The sequence below is a fragment of the Eucyclogobius newberryi genome, unplaced genomic scaffold, assembly GCF_026437365.1.
Source record: "Eucyclogobius newberryi isolate DKJ021-1_F unplaced genomic scaffold, fEucNew1.0.hap1 SCAF_17, whole genome shotgun sequence".
Taxonomy (NCBI): Eukaryota; Metazoa; Chordata; class Actinopteri; order Gobiiformes; family Gobiidae; genus Eucyclogobius; species Eucyclogobius newberryi.
This window is the reverse complement of record NW_027315801.1, coordinates 8,387,002-8,402,589: the sequence shown is the minus strand read 5'-3', so window position 1 is coordinate 8,402,589 and position 15,588 is coordinate 8,387,002. Positions and strand designations below refer to the sequence as shown.

General features: G+C 43.3%; 2 protein-coding genes across 2 annotated transcripts; both read right to left on the bottom strand.

Moving 5' to 3' along the window:
• Positions 1-973: 973 nt before the first annotated feature.
• On the bottom strand, positions 974-1,709 carry LOC140362401 (transcription factor HES-2-like). Its single transcript, XM_072448507.1, has 3 exons — positions 1,614-1,709; positions 1,411-1,498; positions 974-1,321 (listed from the first exon to the last, which is right to left on the bottom strand). Exons 1-3 carry the CDS (start codon positions 1,692-1,694, stop codon positions 1,011-1,013), a joined length of 480 nt encoding a protein of 159 aa, XP_072304608.1. The 5' UTR covers positions 1,695-1,709; the 3' UTR covers positions 974-1,010.
• A 10,844-nt stretch (positions 1,710-12,553) lies between these two features.
• LOC140362400 (transcription factor HES-2-like) lies at positions 12,554-13,816 on the bottom strand. The gene is made up of 3 exons (XM_072448506.1): positions 13,629-13,816; positions 13,346-13,529; positions 12,554-13,241 (listed from the first exon to the last, which is right to left on the bottom strand). The coding sequence occupies exons 1-3, from the start codon at positions 13,710-13,712 to the stop codon at positions 12,931-12,933; spliced, it is 579 nt and encodes a 192-aa protein (XP_072304607.1). The 5' UTR covers positions 13,713-13,816; the 3' UTR covers positions 12,554-12,930.
• Between the last annotated feature and the right edge of the window lie 1,772 nt (positions 13,817-15,588).

Below are 15,588 nucleotides of genomic sequence, written 5' to 3'. Positions count from 1 at the left end.
GGGGTCGCCTCTCCACAGATTCAGCCAGTGACTTGTGTGAGTCTGGAGAGGGAAATGTGGACGACACACTTAAGAATGTCTTCCACCTCGACTCTAGAGGGCGCCATAGACCGCACTTTTCCTTTGAATCTGCGCATGATGGAGCCAGTGGGCGCGTTTGACCACAAAACCTTTGTGCGAGATTCACTGTCCAAGACCAACGTCCAAACTGTGTCTGATGCTGGACACGAGCATGTTCCATCCATGTCTGCACAGGATCTATCTAACCAAGAGCTTATATCTTCCCTCTGCGTTTTAGGTTGTTATTTTAGAGCATGCTGTTACTAAGAACTAAACACCAAAACAAAAGGTTAACCAAAAGAAATATAGCCTATGTAATTCACTGTAAAAGAGTGAGCTAGGTTAAGTTACTCGTATGTAAGGGCTATTTTAGCAACAGTTCAGATAAAAGCCATAAGCTTGGAACAAAGGAAGGCAATTTGAAACACGTTACGAGATCGCAGTTTTATTAGTTTTATATAACATATATACAAGACTTGCTGAATATAGCAAAATAAACCATACTTGCCTTGATAGCAATACAATCACATATAACAAATATTATTATATTAAGACTTGCTGAAAATAGCAAAAATAAGATAATCCCATCAGAGATACAACAGAGACGCACTGAGTCTACGGTGCATCTGCCGGACTCTGGCAGATAAAGAACACTGACCCTTGGGGTCTTACTGGGCGGGTTTAGGGCCCTCTCACTCAGTCCTCCGCGAGGACTGAATACACGACGGAAACATACATGCGGTGTTTAAAATAATGCGACGGTCTAAACTTTGTCAACTAAAACCGGACAAGAGACGCGCGTAAAGGCGAGTATACAATACTCAACATCGGAATCACGATGAATATTATTCATCAAAGAGCGGAGTCATCAAAAATCCGTATTTACAATGAGTTTGTTGGACGTGTAGCTTCTTTCAATGTCTCAAACTGTCTTCAAACAGCAGGTGCATCTACCACGGCCTCCACATGGGCTCGGGCACAGCCTGTTGCGGCTGCGCGCTCCCGGGAGCCGCGCACTGAGGCTGGGCTCTGGAGCTGAAGCTGGACTTGAGGCTCTGGAGCCGCTGCTGGATCTGAGGCAGGGTCCTTGAGCTCTGGGCACAGCAGTTCAGGCACGTGGGAGTGAGGCTCGCGGACATGGACTGCTGTACGAAGTCATTGACGCGCTGGCACGCGCTCTGGTCCAGGCTGGTTCTGGGGAGCAGAGCGGTCACGCGCTGGAGACAGGCTTTGTATCCATCTTTGTAGCTTTCTGTTGGATCTGGAGAGGGCAAAACCAGAACGTTAGATTCAAATGATCGGAGTTCACAAGTCCATTCAAGCCGAGGTGTTAAAGAGGACAGAACTTACTTTTGGAGCTAGCAGGAGGCATTTCACTGAGGAATCTCACAGTCATTTCCAGAATATCTGCCTTTTCCAATTTGGAATAACGAGTTTTCTGTAAGTAAAAACATTGATTTAAATGTGATTCCAATGCGTAAAATTGTACAAAGACATGTTTTATTGTATAATATTACAAAAAGTAGGCTACACAAGTGTGATGCTTGACTTACATCTCTGCCTGTGAGTGGGAGAATGAGGCTTTTCAGATGGTTGAGGCTGTCGTTGATCCGAGCGCGCCTTCTTTTTTCCATCAGAGGCTTCAGTGTCTGTTCAATGAGAAATATCGGTTAGTTTCACATACACAACATATAAAATAACGCAACAGAAATGCAATAAAATATCTGAGTCAATCTTTTTTGTTCCAGGCTTACCTTTCTCAGTTCCAATGCTTCTTTTCTTTTGGTCAAAGTGTTTGGCTCAAAGGCCGGCAGCGCGTCACAGCTCATGTTTGGAGACATAGTGCTGTGGGCTTCTTTGGGACGTGTGTTCAGGAGAGGAAGGGCTGAAGGAAGTGTCTGTAACGGCCAGAGCTCGCGGTATTTATCCGTGATTTTAGCGTCGGTCCCGTGCGTCACGGCTACGCCCCCAAGCCAACTTAGAACCATTTGGACCAGTCACAAATGTAATGGAAGCAGCACAAAGGCATCATATTAGAAAGATAACCATCTGTCTAGTTTTTTAATCCACGAGTGACAACTGTGCGGCACGCCAAATATTACAGAAACCGCGGTGGAAATCTGACAATATCTGTGCGTAAAGTTGGACAAACCCTCAATAAACAGCAACACCAACGACATCAACAACGATTTCTCTGTTCAACAATAACTAGTGAATGTTTATCTTTATTTGTGCAGCATACAAACGTGTTTTGTTTTATTTTGTGAACATTTTCATGAGTGCGTAATTTTGCGATGAATGCACGTTACAAGGCACTTTATTTGATTGTTTTGAGGGCAGAAAAGTACAAATTCCCCCAAAAGATTCACAAAAAATAACTTAACAATGTTGTAGGTGTCAATATATGAAAATAAAATATTTGATATACATTTTATGACTTGGACCTTGACTGTAACAGAGAGACATTGCAGAGAGACATTTATTCCCACGTGGTATCGTGTGGCCATGTTGTGTTTTCAAATCAGGTTTTATGTACTAACTTGTATAATATTTTTTTTTTAGATGATATTTTAGTTTTATTTGTTGAAATAAGTGGTTGCAGTACCTCCTTTTGTCAATAGGTGTCGTTCTTGTGTGCTTTGGAGAGGTGCTGAGTGGGGAAACTTTGTTCAGAACCAGACCCCAATCACAAACCCAAGCCACGCTTTTCATGATGACATCTGCTTCATGGGAACAACAATAGTTTTGCATATGAAATGTTAGGCGGTTTTTGCCCAGGGGACTGTACCAGCAGCAGGGCGAAGTCTATGGGAGGGAGAAGGTTTCTGGGACATATGGGGCTGAGACGATTCAAAATCTCCAAAAACACATGATGTTTGTCCTCTTTCATAAGGGTTTCTCCTATTTCTTTGGACAAATGTAAGGTAAGGTAAAAGTAAGGTATGAGGAACAAATAAAGGTTATTTTATCTTATCTTAGTGACAAACATGTGGAAACATGTAATATGCCAGAACTTGGAAATGAGGAAAATTAGGAACTCATCATTGAAATGAAATGTACATTTTACTTTAGAATGTTATACTGTCCTATGACAGCTCATCAAATGCCACAGCACTCTGGGGAACCACGCGCGCAGCACGCGCCATGGTGACCAGATGGTAGTCTGTTACTGACCTCCTCCTCCTCCTCCTCCTCCTCCTCCTCCTCCTCCTCCTCCTCCTCACTGCGCTGGTCAGCCACACCCGCCCTCACTGAAACCTCTGCCTCTGCGCATCATCGGAGACCTGCATCCCACTCTAACCTTCACATAGACAAAAGGAAGAAATACACACTTTTCAAACAGAGCAAACGCACAACATTGAGTTACACACATAGCGTGGGTGCCCCATCTGCGTAAGTTTTAAGTAACATGCGTCTCATGTTTGAAACATGCAGTCTCATTGGGCTTGACTCCTGACGTAAACTGTCCAAGCTTTCATCAGTTGCTGTTAATCAGCACTAGATTGGTCCTCAAAGCAGCGTGCTCCTTACGTATGTGGCGTGGCTTGAGGACAATGAAATATTCACTATTCAACTATACTATCCGGGCTGGAACAATTCATTTTACGCATGGTTTAAATACTTGTTTATGTCACTAAAGACTTATGTCTTGTTATAAATAGCAGGCATACGATTTTGTCCATGCTACTGCCTCAATACTACACAATTACTTATTATATATAGGTCCTATATTTGTTTGTTAAATTTAATCAGAATCGGAATCAGAAAGAGGTTTACTGCCATTGTTGAACAGAATTCACAAACGGAATTTGCTTTGGCCTTTAGGTGCAGCATATAATATTGAATAATAATAGTTGCAAAAAAAGGCATGCATAACATTCAGAATTTACACACAAAAAATAGACTTGGTCTGAATATGACCAACATTATCAAACTAGTTTTTGTTGTTCAAAAACAACTATTTGAATGTCATATGTTTATTTGAACCTGTTTTAATTCGGTTACACATATTCTCCAACTAGATTAGATAAATAAATAAATGTACTGAAACACTAAGGTTCGTCCGTTGTGGTGAGGAAAGGCTTGCGCTCATGTTCAGAGCCACACACTTGCTGCACGCGCTCTCTTGTGTCCCGTGGGGCCGTGGGGTGATGGGAGGGGGTCAACTTTGTCCACAGCATTTTTGCGCTTACGGTTATAGCCCTCTTTTGTCTTTTGGCGCATTTTGAGCGTCGGAAACCCATCTGTGCGGGCCGGATAACAGCGAGCCTTTGTCTGATATTCTCTGATACTTCACGGGAATCAGAAAGCAAGTGGCTCCGAGCAGTGAGGGGGTGGATCGTGTCTTATAGGACATGCATCTTCTGTCAAATAACGGCTTTCGTTTCAAATCTAATAAAAGGTTTAACGCGTACTTCAAATTGACCATATGGAAAGTAAAGTGAAACACAAGAAGCACAAAAGTGCCTATTTATAGTTTGGTTAGAGAGGCTCTATTCTTATGATTTTATCAAACATATGAAACTATAATTTAACTTGAAGATTAAAGGTTGTTCATTGTGATCTAAACAAAACATACATACATAGGACAAACCATGTTTATCTCGTCTCTGGACTGAAAACAGACAGATGTTCTTTCAGGACACAATGGTTTTAGAGAGACAAGTTTGTCATACTTTATTATTTGTATGAGGCTGTGCTTAATTTGAGTAGAAGGCAAAGATAAATAAAAAGTTATCTAGTAAATTTGTATTTTATTTAAAAACACACACCCAAACATTATAATTTGGGCTTAGTCCTTGATTGCTGGTGTGGTTTGAGTCATCCATTTTTTGTAACGCCTTCTTTCCTGCAGCCAAAAAAAAAGGTATCCATTTATTTTGTCCATGGTGGGAGTTTTGAGGCCCAAACACATAGTTCTAAAATCAGGTGGGATATATAGAATATTTATGAGCAACAAGAAGATCCCAAAATACCTGGCAATGGTGAGTTTTCTGGCAACCACAGTTTCTCCAGCAGGTAGAACCTCCTTGAGAATCGTGAACAGTTTGACATGCATTATGCACAAATTTCCTCCAAGCAACCTCCATTGACAAGTACATACACTTTCCCATCCTTCTTCAGTCAAAACAAAATTACCCTCTCTTTCACATTTATGGTATTTTAATGTAATTATTGGCTGTCCAAAGTGTCAATGCTTTTTAGAGGGATTTGTTTGATTTCTTGGTTATAATAACTCCTTATTTGTAAATATCATCAAAAGTCCAATCAAAGGATTTTTTTTTTTTTAAACATATCAAAACTTTTCATTTTCTTCTCCAGACCCTAAGGTGAGGTAAACTTTCTTGTCCCAGAGAGAAAATGTGTCTTTGTCTACATTGCCTTACTACATTACATGAAGCTACACACACTCCACAACATCACACAGATACATCATCCAAACCCATGTATTAGATGTATTGTTCTTTAGTCTCTTGATTGCATCATGTATTTCCAACACATTTTTTTCAGCTCCAATATTTTTTTATTTGCTTTTTGGTCATAAATTGAGGGAGTCCAAAAAAACAATTTATCCATCCATCCATCTTCAACCGCTTTATGCGGGGCCGGGTCGCGGTCAGCAGTCCAAGCAGGGACTCCCAGACCTCCCCCTCCCCAGACACTTCCTCCAACTCCTCCGGGGGGATCCCGAGGCGTTCCCAGGCCAGCCGAGAGACATTGTCCCTCCAGCGTGTCCTGGGTCTTCCCCGGGGCCTCTTCCCGGTGGGACATGCCCGAAACACCTCAGCTGACTCCTCTCGACGTGGAGGAGCAGCGGCTCTACTCCGAGCTCCCCCCGTGTGGCCGAGCTCCTCACCCTAGCTCTGAGGGAGCGCCAAGCCACACGACAGAGGAAACTCATTTCGACCGCTTGTATCCGCGATCTTGTCCTTTCGGTCATTACCCAAAGCTCATGACCATAGGTGAGGGCAGAAACGTAGATTGATCGGTAAATAGAGAGCTTTGCCTTTCGACTCAGCTCCTTCTTTACCACAACGGTCAGATGCAGCGACTGCATCACTGCAGCCGCTGCACCGATCCAACTCTCAATCTCACGCTCCATCCTTCCCTCACTCGTGAACAAGACCCCGAGATACTTGAACTCCTCCACTTGAGGCAAGGACACCCCACCCACCTGAAGAGGGCAAGCCACCTTTTTCCAATCGAGAACCATGGCCTCGGATTTGGAGGTGCTGATTCTCATCCCAGCCGCTTCACACTCGGCTGCAAACCGTCCCAGTGCATGCTGAAGGTCTCGATTTGATGGAGCCATCAGGACAACATCGTCTGCAAACAGCAGAGATGAGATCCTGTGGTCCCCAAACCGGACACCCTCCGACCCCTGACGTGACTGAGGGATTAAGGAGATCCTCAAAGTATTCCTTCCACCGTCCGACGACATCCCCAGTTGAGGTCAGCAGGTCTCCACCCACACCGTAAACGGTGTTGGTGAAGCAAAAAACGATTTATTTAATTTTCTTTATCTCCTGAAATTTTAGAGAAAACTATTTTGTAGAAGGATTCAATTGAAGATTGAATTGGGTTTTGCTTTCTCTGCTTGGCTCATATTCTAAAAAATGATCTTTCCTTTTGTTGTTTACTAAGGTTCCAGGCTAATGATTTAGAAAATGTTGATCCACTATCTTTGTTTGGTACATATATTTTTCTTAACTATTTCCTGTGAGGTCAGATCATCAATTTCTTCTCTGAACTATTTAATTTCCTGTAGCATTTGAGGACACCCTTCTTGCTTGGCATGTTTTTGCAGATAATTTAGCTTTTTCTCCCTTTGTTTCTTTTTAGATGAGGCAATGGCTATAATGTTACCTCTCAAAACTGCTTAAGCAGCATCCAAGATGTTGGGCAGGGAAGTTTCATAATTGTCATTTTCCTCCACATATATTTCAATGTCGTTTCACTTTTTCTCCTCAAACAAAGGGTCATTAAGCAGATTGGTATTGAACCCCTAAAGTGTGTTTTTTCATTTTTCCTCTAATTCTGCCGTAATGTAGATAGGAGCATGATCACTTAAGTCTATTATGCCTATATCTGTCTTGGGGATTTTTGATCTGTCTTTATTGAAAATAAACAAATAGTCTATTCTACTCGAGTAGTTTGTATGTGTGTATTGGCGTGCATTGGAGTTAATCTCCCTCCAGATATCAAGCAGTCATATTGTTCATCAATTTGTGGAATTTATTTATTATTATAATTTTATTCAATTATTTCTCCTTTTAGTGCCCCTTGAATTTGATACATCTGATGTAGGTTGCCCAGGAAGACTACAATCACTGCCACAGATTAGGGTTTCTAAGAGTGTTTTGCAATCATGTCAACAAAATGCTGTTAACATTAAAGGATTCTACTTAAAACTTTCTGATCAGAATAAAAAGGTTTATTGCCATTGTCACTGACCACAGTTAGCAAAGATAGGAACTTGTTTCAGCGTTAAAGTGCCACATAAAACAATGAATAATTGAATAATAATAGCAACATCTATAGAATCAAATAAGGCATGCATAAATTAAGAATCTACAAATAAAAAAAGAGTAAAAATAAACTTGGTCTCAGTATGATTACAGAAATTTACACAGAAATGTACAGATGGCCGGAAATAGTGCGGAAAGTTAACAGTGCGTGAAAAGTATTGGTTGAGTATTGTTAAAGTTGCAGGTGTTTAGAAGTGTTCATAAGTCCAATAGCAGAGGGAAAGAAACTGTTCTTGTGGGGGAGGTTCTGTAGCCTCCTGGCTGAGAGGAGCGGCTCAAATGATCCGTGTCCAGGGTGAGAAGAGTCCGGCTGTGATCCGACCTGTTCGTCCCAGGCCCCTGGAGACGTACAGGTCCTGCAGAGATGGAAGTCTGCAGCCGATCACCTTTTCAGCAGAGGCACAATGCACTGTAGTCTCTGTTTGTCCCTGGCTGTGGCTCCAGCGTACCACACGGTGATGGAGGAGGTGAGGATGGACTCAATGATGGCCGTGTAGAACTGCACCATCATCTGCGCTGGCAGCTTGGCTTTCCTCAGCTGCCGCAGGAAGTACATCCTCTGCTGGGCCTTCTTGATGAGGGAGCTTATGGTGGGCTCCCACTTGAGGTCCTGAGTGATTTTCAATCTAGCTTTTTCCTCATTATAGCACAGAGACAGAACTGATTCAACTACATCATATTAAATACTGATTTACTGAATTTATTCGATCTAAGTGTGCTATTATATACTCCTTGAAAGATTATAGACTTTACAGGTACAAACAAGGAGTTATACAACCAATGAATTAAATTGTAAGTAACTATAATACTCTGATAGAAATATATATTAAGGCATAAAAATCAGAACTTTCATGAGGAATAATCTCTAAATCATATAAATGCATTAATAATCTGGACAGTCATTCTACTAAATAAATTAAGTAAATGGGAAAGAGATGAAGAGTGGGAACACATACTTCTCAATAGAGGACAATAAAATGAAGAATTCTGGAAAAATATATCACTTAGTTTGTAATGCCATGTCAAAGTGTGCACTATTCACAAGGAAATACTGGTTGCTGGAGAAATTCTGGTTGGAACTGACGATTGGACTGAGTTTAAGAGAGCATGCACTGTAGACTGTTTTCTACATTCGCGTCCCACTTGACTTCAATTCAATGAAGTTGGGCCTCAAAGCTCCATGAACATTGTGGACATTTGGAGCATATCTGTTGGCAGCTGGGATGAGGTAATGGATGACTCAAACTGCAATACCTCGCCTCACCTTGAAAGGAAATCAATAACTTGTATATATATATATATATATATATATATATATATATATATATATATATATATATATATATATATATATATATATATATATATCCACAGGCTCTCTTCCTCATCTCTGGTGACTTTAACCACGCTTCTCCCTCTTCTGTTCTACCAACATACACCCAGTATGTTACCTGCCCCACCAGAGAGAATAGAACGTTGGACTTGTTTTTTGCCAACACCAAGGAGGCTTATTCTTCTTCCCCCCTCCCTCCCCTGGGCAGCTCGGACCACAACCTTGTACATCTGAGGCCTGTGTATGAACCCATCGTGCGCAGGCAGCCTGTGGTGTCCCGTGAGGTGAGGATGTGGTCTGCTGAGAGCGAGGAGGCTCTGAGGGACTGCTTCAGCACCACTGTCTGGACTGAGCTTTATGACCCACATGGGGAGGACATCAACACCATCACAGAGTGCATCACGGACTACATCAACTTCTGTTTTGAGAACATTGTTCCCTCCCGGACGGTGCAGTGTTTTCCAAACAACAAGCCATGGATTAACCGTGAACTGAAGGCTCTGTTGAAGGAGAAGAAGAGAGCCTTCAGGTCAGGGAACAAGGAGGAGCTGAGGACTTTGCAGAAGGAGCTGAGGAGGAAGATCAGGCAGGCTGAGGCCGGCTACAAGAGGAGGATGGAGGAGCAGCTGCAGCAAAAGAACATTCAGGGAGTGTGGAGGAGCCTGAAAACCATCTCGGGCTTCAAAATCCCCCCTGCCCAGACAGAGGGGGATCTACAGTGGGTGAATGATTTAAATGCTCACTTCTTGAGGTTTGATCGGTCACCCGCCCCTCCCCCTGCACAGCTGCATGCTCCCTCTTCCACAGCTGGACAATGCCCTGCATCTGTTCCTCTTCGCTTATCTGCCCCGGACCATCAGCTCCCCACTTCGCCTGGACTCACCCATCCCCCCAGCACACGGTCCCCCTGCCAACCACTGACTGTCACAGCAGCACAGGTGAGGAGTGAGCTGAAGAGGATTAAAGTGAGGAAGGCAGCAGGACCTGATGGCATCAGTCCCAGGCTCCTTAAGTCCTGCGCAGATGAACTGTGTGGAGTTATGGAGCATGTCTTCAACATGAGCCTGAAGCTGAGGGTGGTACCACAGGTCTGGAAGACCTCCTGTCTGGTACCTGTGCCTAAGACACCGAGCCCCAAAGACCTCAACACCTCAACAGTCCTGGACCACCTCCGCTCCACCGTGAGCTCAGCCATGGACCCGCTGCAGTTTGCATATCGGTCTGGCATCGGAGTGGAGGACGCCGTCATCTCCCTGCTGCACTGCTCTCTCTCTCACCTGGAAAAGCCTGGCAGCTCTTTGAGGATTCTGTTCTTCGATCTTTCCAGCGCCTTCAACACCATCCAGCCACTGCTCCTGAGGGACAAGCTGGAGACGGCTGGTGTGGAGTATGACCTGGCAGAGTGGATCCTGGACTACCTCACAGACCGACCCCAGTTTGTGAGAGCCCGGAACTGTGTGTCTGACACTCGGACCTGCAGTGTGGGGGCGCCCCAGGGCACTGTCCTCGCGCCCTTTCTCTTCACCCTTTACACTGCAGACTTCAAACATGACACGGACAGCTGTGGCCTGCAGAAGTTCTCTGACGACTCTGCCATCATCGGACTCATCACGGACGACGATGACGCCGAGTACAGAGGACTGGCGCAGGACTTTGTGGAACCACCTCCTCATCAACGCGGAGAAGACCAAGGAGATGGTGGTGGATTTCCGCAGACGCCACCCCACTGCCCCCTCACCAGTGAACATCCAGGGACGGGACATTGAGAGAGTGGACTCATACAAGTACCTGGGTGTTCATCTGAACCACAAACTGGACTGGACTCATAACACAGACGCACTGTACAGGAAGAGCCAGAGTCGGCTCTACCTCCTGAGGAGACTCAGGTCTTTTGGAGTGACAGGGCCACTCCTGAAGACCTTCTACGACTCTGTGGTGGCATCGGCCCTCCTGTATGGTGTGGCCTGCTGGAGCAGCAGCATCACAGAGAGGGAGAGGAAGAGGCTGGACAGAGTCATCAAGAAGTCCAGCTCCGTCCTGGGCTGTGCTCTGGACTCGGTGCAGGAGGTGGGGGACAGGAGGGTCCTGGCTAGATTCACATCTATGCTGGACCATGAGTGTCACCCCCTGCAGGACACTCTCTCCGCTCTGGAGAGCAGCTTCAGTGAGAGACTGATCCACCCTCGATGTGTGAAGGAAAGGTTCCGTAGGTCTTCCCTTCCTGCTGCTGTCAGACTTTATAACAAAAACTGTTAGTACTGAACACTCGCAATACTGACCTAACCTAATACTGATGTGCAATTCTGTCATATGTGCAATTGCTGTTGGAATTCATGTGCAATTCATGTGCAATTACTGTGAAATTCATGTGCAATCTATGTGCTGTCGTGACACATATTCATGTGCAATTACTGTCGGGATCACATGCAATGGTATTTATTTATTCGTCTATGGGAGTTTTTATTTATTTATAGGAGATCTTCTACTGAAAGTGTTTTTCAGACTTCCTATAAGTTATCTGTTCTTCTGTATCTACCTCTGTATCTACCTGCGTTGCACCAATGAAATTTCCCCATGTGGGACAATAAAGGAATATCTTATCTTATCTTATCTTATCTTATCTTATCTTATCTTATATATATATATATATATATATATATATATATATATATATATATATATATATATATATATATATATATATATATATATATATATATATGTTATTTGTTTATTATGTGTTTTATAACTTGCACAAAATGGCTCCAGTATTGAACATGTCCAGATAAGGAATCAGTGTTCATTTACGCTCTGAAGGGCCAGGCTATAACAAAGCATTGAGAATCCCTCATATCCTTACAACAAGGGATTGTTTGGATTAAGGCCATATGTATAAGATTGGATTGTTCACATATTCAAAGGTTGTGGTTGCATATTTTGCAGAGCTGTTTGCCATAGGTGCAGATGGCACAATTCTGATAAATTCATCCTGAAAATGTTCTTTCCTTAAGGCAATGTCTCCATGATCAAGGGGGCACAAGTTAACGATTGGTTAACTGTCTCTGAAGGTTACAATTCTCACAATCGTTAAAATAGTGTGAACAAGTGGATTTCAGTCAGTAGGAATTTTGGTTGGTCAACAAAATAAAACAATAGCCTAAAAGACAGGAGCACTATTGCTATTATATATGCTATTGTAATTTAGAATTGATAATTAGATTCCATTTGTCAAATAGAATAACCTTAAGTTCCATACAATATGTCTAGGCCACTGTACGTGGTTTAAGCAGACAGATCTGTGTTGACAATTCAATGGATCAATGGATGGTGTAATTTCGGAAGTGCGCTTGTTTTTTCAATTGCTGTTTGTCATTGTTTCTGCCTGTGTCACACTGTGAGACGTTTCCCACAGATTTGGCGGTAACTGGAGAGGCGCCACAGCGCAACAATAGAGCAGCAGCTGCAGCTTCAATGCACGGGTGGCCGCTCTTCTGCTCTGACCTGTGGCTTTATGCGTTTGGCGCCTTTTTACTGCTTTCATGTAGCCTACGTGGATTTGGGTTTACACGTAGTGATACTTTTTATTCATATGGAAAGTCAATGTATGTCAAGAAAAAAAACATAGTGAAAATCAACTTCAGCAAATGAGATTTTATTGAATCATATTTGAAACAAACAATAGTTAAATCCCACGTATCATTCCACATCCTTATACCGAACACATAGTGTTTACAGACTATCTTTTGCACAGACCAAATACTTTTAAGTCCCTCGTGCAAACCTCAACATATTAACCCTTGGGGTTTTACAAAAGTGTTGTCTAGTCAACCCGTGCTTTGAAACCCCAAAGAGGATTGCATTTTAAAACTTTGCCGGCGTCTGTGCGTTGCTCTGCTTTTACATAAAACACAACGCGTCACATTTGACATTCAGTGAGCAAATATTATATCTATAAATAAATAACACTGTACAATAATGAACATGTTTGAACAAGTGGCCATGATGTTTCTACCACGGCCTCCACATGGGCTCGGGCACAGCCTGTTGCGGCTGCGCGCTCCCGGGAGCCGCGCACTGAGGCTGGGCTCTGGAGCTGAAGCTGGACTTGAGGCTCTGGAGCCGCTGCTGGATCTGAGGCAGGGTCCTTGAGCTCTGGGCACAGCAGTTCAGGCACGTGGGAGTGAGGCTCGCGGACATGGACTGCTGTACGAAGTCATTGACGCGCTGGCACGCGCTCTGGTCCAGGCTGGTTCTGGGGAGCAGAGCGGTCACGCGCTGGAGACAGGCTTTGTATCCATCTTTGTAGCTTTCTGTTGGATCTGGAGAAAACACAGTATTTGATTAGTGGACATGAAAAGTTGAATAGACGAGCGTGCATAAAAGTAGGAAGAGTATTGGACGTTGACAACAAGAAGAGGCTCACCTTTTGAGGAAGTGGAGGGCAGATCTCTGAGAAATCGAACGGTCATCTCCAAAATATCGGCTTTCTCCAGTTTGGAGTAACGTGCATTGTCCTTTCCGATCAGCGGCAGAATGAGGCTCTTCAGATGGCTCAGGCTGTCGTTGATGCGTGCACGTCTTCTCTTTTCCAAAAGAGGTTTAAGAGTCTGCAAGCAAAGATGCACGTTAGACACTCAACACAAAGGCTCAGATAAAAAAAAAAAAAAACACATATTGATTCAAATAAACTATGGACCAGCTCTTACCTTTCTGAGTTCGTGGGCCTTTTTCCTCTGGGCCACTGTGCGGCAGAGAGGCTGCCGGGCTTCGCTTGTGATGCTTGGGCTCATTTTGTTTCTGTTCGTGCGTGAGGTTGTTCTCGTGGAGCTGAAGGGCTCGAGTGTGGAGCTCTGTGCGGGATGTCCTTATTTATGTGGCTGGAGAGCGTCGGGGGCGGAGCCAGAAAGCGCAATGGTCCGGAGGCTGCCTATGAGGGGGGCCAGGGGGCCCCGTCTGCTGGTATGTGCACAATGATGTTGATGATCTTTTTTTACTTTATAAATTCAAGCCATTTATTTCAACACCAGTTATGTTTGTTAACAAGACTCAGGTTACAAAGAAAGGTATGTGCAATACCTTTTATCAGTTCATGGCCACACGCTATTTTTAATTGCTCTGTAGACACTCTAACCTTTAATTATAGCCTAATTTTGTTTTTATTTTGCTTGTCGTTTTCCTGCCTATTTATTAACCAAAAACGTTTTCATCTTTCACCACCCACTAACCTTTGTGGTTGAGAAATGTCGTTGAAAACCTTTATTTTATTTTCCTAGTATGTATACAACTTAAAGTTATTACTCAAAATCTATTACTGAATGTTCAAGGCGTCGTTTCCACATCCCCCAACACACAATGGACGCAGATCACGTGTCAGTTGAGGAGATGGCAGAACTTTAATGTATTCTCCAAATTAATAAAGCAGAGACCCAAGCCACGCTATGTTTGGATTAACATCTGTGTATGAAGCGTTTTTGTGACGACGATACCTGGGCTCAGTGGGGGAGGAGTTAAAATGGCCGCAAAACCTTGGACACAAACTTGCCAATAAGTATGTAAATGTATGGATATCAAAGAAAATGTTTAGTGCATTTTAAAATACATAAGTTTCTAAATGTTTATCTTACAGGCAATAAAAGTATTTCTGACACATTATGACATTCAGAATCATTAATGCAATGCAGGCCACCATTCCACTTTGTAGTTCTTACTGAATATTTTAGACATTTACAATGATTCATCATCCACTCATATCAAAACATAGTATGACTATACATAAAAACAAATATTGTAGAATTTCACCTAAACAACACGAAAGAGTCTGAACAGTGCAGTTGTTCTCACGCGTTTGGCACGCGTCGAAACGCGCAGCAGATGGAGCTTATCTTTACTCGTGCTCGCGCTCCCATCCCCCTCTTCCCCATCAGCATCCCAGGCACTCGTGCCCCTCACTGCGAGAGACTTTAGAGTTTTTGGAGGGAAACTGACAAAAGTAAAACTGGTGTGCAGGAGTAACATTTAACACAATTAAAAAAACTAAAAAAGTAACAATAGAATTAGAAAAGGATCAACTGCCAAACCTTCCTTTTAAAATAGATATACCAAAGAATTGTGTAAAAATGGACAAGCCTAAATTTCCCTTCTTCGTCTTTTTTAATTTTTATTTTTTTCAAAAATGTCCTTATTATAAATATTTTAATCAAGTTGGAACCCAGGAATATCACAATGGGCATTGTTGTTTCTAGACCCACTGTCAAAATATCCAAACTCACCAGCCAATCACACATGAACAATAACGTTGAAAGGAGACACTTTTGCACAATGCTTTGTTGGGACGGGTTGGTGGACATGTCCCACTCTGCCGTGTATGTCCCCTTTACTTTTTGTGAAAGACGCGCTTTGGTGCAAGCTGCTCGTTGGAGGGAGTTTTGTGGTTCCCAGCCCTCTATTATTTCATACAACAGTATTTGCGCCGTTGTGCACGCGTCCTGCCCTGCCCCTTGGGGCCCCCGAATAACTGCCACCAAGTCCAGTCTGGGAACCAGCTCCTCTGAGCCTATAGTGTGAGATGAGACAACAAAAAAAAACTTTCAAGAGGGGCTTCAGTTGGGAGGGTTTTTGTCCCGGTTTCCGCGTGGGTATCCATCTGTGCAGCCCCCGGGCTGTGGT